We start from the raw sequence: 4,713 nt of genomic DNA on the forward strand, positions 1-4,713 counted from the left end.
GTTTGGATTTCCTTTTGATCTCTGCCCCTTCAGTCGTCTGCGTATTAACCTTTTTATTCCCTCCGCTCTCCCTTCATCTTCTTCTACCTTCCTGATCTTCCTCCTCTCTCGTCTCTTTTGCTTGACCTCTCCTTCCCCGTCTGACCCCTCTCTACCCTCTCTCTGTTATCACTCTGTCGTCTTCGCCTCACCTTCCCGATCCCCCCTCCTCCTCCTCCCCTCCCCCCCTCTCGCCATCTTCACATCTTCTCGCCCGTCTCTGCTCATTTAACCATGTCCTCTTTCTCCCCCCCCTCTGCAGCGGCCCGTCGGACCAGCGCGGCTCCTCCAAGCCCCCGCTGAGCTCCTCGGCCGTGACGTCGCGCATCCTGTTGCGGCAGCAGCTGATGCGGGAGCAGCTTCAGGAGCAGGAGCGCCGGGAGCACCAGAGACAACGGGCTTCCCAGTACCAGCAAACCACGGCGGGCCAGACCCCCGCCATCAATGTCAGCGTCCCGGTCGGTCTACCGCCTGCGTCCCAGGTGCCCATGGAGGTGCTCAAGGTAAACAGACCGTGGTTTGTAGTTTGTGACTGTAGAAGAAGAAGAGGGGGATATATGGCGGCGTGTATAATTAGCAGGCTGTCAGAGTTTGTACAGTAGATGTATAAAGTTTCCACCTCTGGAATTAGAAGATGCATGTGTCACGGTTGCAGTCTGAATGGTCCAGGCAGCGCTGTATTTATAGATTGTATTGGCTCGTGTATGTGTGTGTGTGTGTGTGTGTGTGTGTGTGTGTGTGTGTGTGTGTGTGTGTGTGTGTGTGGACAGTCAGGCAGTTTTACTATGACTGTGTAAAAAAAAAAAAAAAAAAAAAACCCACACAGGAGTGAGTGAAGTGTGTTAAAATGCGTATATGGGGATTATCTTTCCTGAGAGAATTCCTCTTTAATGCATGCTGTGCTTCCAGCCATTGGGATTTAGCCATCTTTAATCCTATTTGCTCAGCTAGATTCACATCTTTTCATAGCTTTGATTCCCCGGCAGTCCGAGGGACAGGAGACTGTTGCGATTTTCTGTACGAGTGGAGACGCCGTTTTGTTTTGAGGGATCATTTTAACAAGGCAGTTTGGTAAGTTTTGTCTCCTGCATCCTGCGTTTTCAGAGAGTTAGTCCTTTATTTTGAAATATGGACAGAAATGTGTTTTGCCGTGTTTGTGTGTTTGGTTATGTCTATTTTGCGGTCACATCTATTCTTTTTAGCACATGCCTTAATGAGGTGATTAGCGGTACAACAAAAAAAAAAAACAACGTGGTATGCGATTGTGATTTTTGGAGGATTTGCACAGATTTGGTTTTTCTTTGGTGTTCCTCACGAAACCTTTTAGTTCAGTTTTGCGTTTGTTCTCTTTTGGACCTCTTTGTTTCCACATGTTTGTGGAGTTTGTCGTGAGGACACACACATACCTGCGTACTCCTGTGTCCACGTATCAACCTCTCCGTGTGTTTCAGCTTTTCTACTTCTCTGAGAAAAGACGCAAATTAAGCTTTTGTGTTTTGTTTTTTTTCACTACGTTGATTTTGTGAAAAGGCTATGAGGTCACGGCTGCAAGTCTTTTCCTTTTTAAAAGAACATATGCGACACTTTAAGGGAACCTTTGCGCAAATATAGAATTGTGTTTGTGCATTTTGAATTTCCAAGAGAAGCTTAAAATCAGAAGCGCTTGTTTAGAACCCTGAATGTGGGGGGGGGGGAAAGGAGCTTTAATTAAAGGATAGCTCAAAGCTTTAATTGCACAACCTCACATTAGGCGTGGTAGAAAGTAGAGGTACACTTTAGAGTAATCTTTGTTGATCTTAAATCCATCCACAACACGGTCACAGATTTCATGGTTACTTGCTCAGCCACACTTTCATCACCCCTGGATGTGTGTGGCATGGGCCAGCGCCGACGGACAAATACAGTATATCCATTGAAAACGAGCAGCATAAACATTACTTACTCCCCATAATCTGCAGCTCTTTGAGAGGTTTAGGGCACCCCCCCCCCCCCCCCACCCCCCGAACCCTCGCCCTGTGTACAATACATCAAGTTAGAGTAATTTCTCCACTTTGGCGAGAGCTTACAGACATTCTTCATTGACTGAAGTCCTCAAATGAAAAGGCCGTTCCAGCTTGGCGCTGTTGAGCTGGGTTAACCTACTCACCTGTCTGTGGGTAGATTAGCAAGAGTCCAACAAAAAAAAAAAAAAGCTCAGGGGTACCAGGCAGAGCTGCCGGACCTCAAAAAGTGCAAACATTAAGCTCAAATGAGTTTATCTAAAGACTGATTGACCCTTAATTAACCAAGTGACCTCTGACCTTCTGGGGAATAAGTAAGGGATCAGTTTAGGGATCAAGACAAAGGCGGGCACAGCCTTACCACACACCGAACGCTAATTCAGTGAAGAATGCTCGTAATTAGGCCCCCGCTGCCTTCATTCCACGGCATATTTAAGAGGGGGGGAGAGAGAAAAAAAAACACTGCTTTGAAATGTATGTCGGATAACTTCCTAAAAGGGTTAAAAAAAAAAAAAAAAATGATTTCTCTTTCAAAGGATTTCTTGTGCCATGAAAAGAACAAAGTACTCTTCAACCCCCCCCCCCCCCCCTGTACAAAATGTACGTTTTCTTTTGGGTCACTCGAGCGTGCAGCTCGTGACCTGCTGCGCCGTTATCTCATTTTCGGCTGATTTTCGGCGGTAACGCGTCACGACGTTCGGTAAAATGCACACTTTTGTAATCTTTAATCCAAAGAAAAATGACGCTATACCTTTTATTTGGTCAAAAAAATATATATTTAGTGTGTTTTGTGCAGTGTATTTATTTCATGATGCAGTATAACCTTACATGCATTGCTGTCTATGTTTGCCAATATTGCCAAATGTGTGAAAATGAGTCACAGTAATTCATTATTAGCTTTCCAATTATAACAGCTGTATATTGTGAGCGGCATAAAACAGTAAAGACCGACTTTCTTTTTTTTTTAGCTTTTATGTTAATTTTAACACAACAATCATCATTTAATGACACCAGGTTTGTGTTTCCACCGGTAAATTGGCCACATTTCTGCATAACGGCATAACAACGCATCACAGACCTCAGGTCTGCTCTGATGTAGCTGCTCACATTAGCATCACAGTTGTCGCCTGCAAGTTTCCACAGAGCACGTTAGCGGCTTAACTGCGAGACAAAGTGGCCTATTCTTCTAGTGCCGCATAGCAAATAGGGGCCATTTCTTGTTAATGCATCCTGGTCGGACCGTCGTGGAATGCCCAAAGCATGCAAGTAAAAAAAAAAAAAAACACAAATCAGTGTTTGTCAGCTTGTCAGCGTCCTCTCTCAGTGACAGCAGGCGGCTTTGTGCGCGTTTCTGCAGAGTGTTTTTTTTTTTTTTTTTTTTTTTTCCCGGACTGTTTGAGGGGTTGTGTTGCCCGGGGGGGGGGGGGGGGTTAAAAACAAGCTGATAAACAACAAGCTGCCTTGTTTGCCGCGGTCGCACATGCGGCGAGCCGTGCCGTTGACGTCGCATTTCCAAACTGTGTATTTTGGAAAGAGTACATGAAGTGAAGTTAAAGTCCCGCTGGCTTAAGATCTCTCTATAATCCGTTGTTCTTAACCAAGCGGGCAAACTGATGATCGGTATTAGCGATGTTTCACAGAGTGTCTTATGCACAGCGCTGTGTTTGGACTCCTTATTTATAGCTGCATACAGTGAACACACGACAAGAAGGATCCTTTTCTTCTCTGCAGGGGTTTTTTTAAAAACAGAGATTCGCCCTCAGACCAGTTAACAAAAGCTACTATATGTAATGTTCCAACCTGAGTTCTGTGCCCCCCCCCCCCCCCCCCCCCCGGGGCCTCGAGTGAACTGAAGAGCGATTCGATCATCTAATTATGTGCGATCATTTTTTGGAAATCCCTCAGGATCAAGTCCGGTTAAGTAAATGTAAGAGGTCTGCTGCAACAATGAGCTAAATAAAGGACTTTATTTGCATATTTCATCATTGATTGATCTGCTCATTATTTCCTCAACTAATTGATTAATGATTTGGTCCATATAAGAGTAAGAAAACTGAGAAAATGCAATGTGCGAGAACCCGAGGAGCCTTTACGATGTAGACAGTCGATATTCAGATATTCAGATATTCAGATATTTAGATATTCAGATGTTTAGATGTTCAGATATTTAGATATTCAGTCATATGAAACAAAGAAAAAGCAGCAAATCCTCACATCTGAGAAGCTGAAAAACGCTCACACAATGAATGAATGTAGAGGCGTAACCCGTCCTTTTCATTATCGATGAAGTCTCTAGAATGTCGATTGTGAATGAGGATCGTGATAGAATCCCCTTGAAATGATGTATTGATTATATTTGTGATATGTTTAGACGGCAGCAGCTATCAGTTCTGCGCATGTGAGCGTTTCTTCTGTGAGTTGACGTGAACGGACAGACAGAGAGTCAGCGGGTCTTTGTCAATAAAATAATAAAAGCTCGTCGTACGTAGCAGTGGTTTCCAACCAGGTGGTCCGCAATCGCCGAACGGCTCATAAAATAAATGTGAGGGCTTGTGAGATGATTACAGACTTTTTTTTTTTAGACTGTCCTTAATCACCGCAAGTTCTGTTAAGTAAAAAAAGATCCGTATAATGCTGTGGTTGCATCATGTTAATATATGCAACCTGTGATAAG

General features: G+C 44.2%; 1 protein-coding gene across 1 annotated transcript in view; it reads left to right on the top strand.

Annotated features, from left to right (window-relative positions):
* LOC137868418 (microphthalmia-associated transcription factor-like) overlaps window positions 1-1,337 on the top strand; it is a 5,722-nt gene extending 4,385 nt beyond the window's left edge. The window contains exon 2 of the mRNA XM_068705191.1: window positions 302-1,337. Coding sequence (XP_068561292.1) covers window positions 302-641 — 340 coding nt within the window. The 3' untranslated portion in view covers window positions 642-1,337. The remainder of the gene's footprint in view (window positions 1-301) is intronic.
* Window positions 1,338-4,713: the final 3,376 nt, after the last annotated feature.

The sequence above is a fragment of the Cebidichthys violaceus genome, unplaced genomic scaffold (assembly GCF_023349555.1).
Source record: "Cebidichthys violaceus isolate CVI_PGR_0920_01 unplaced genomic scaffold, fCebVio1.0.p SCAF_110, whole genome shotgun sequence".
Lineage (NCBI taxonomy): Eukaryota > Metazoa > Chordata > Actinopteri > Perciformes > Stichaeidae > Cebidichthys > Cebidichthys violaceus.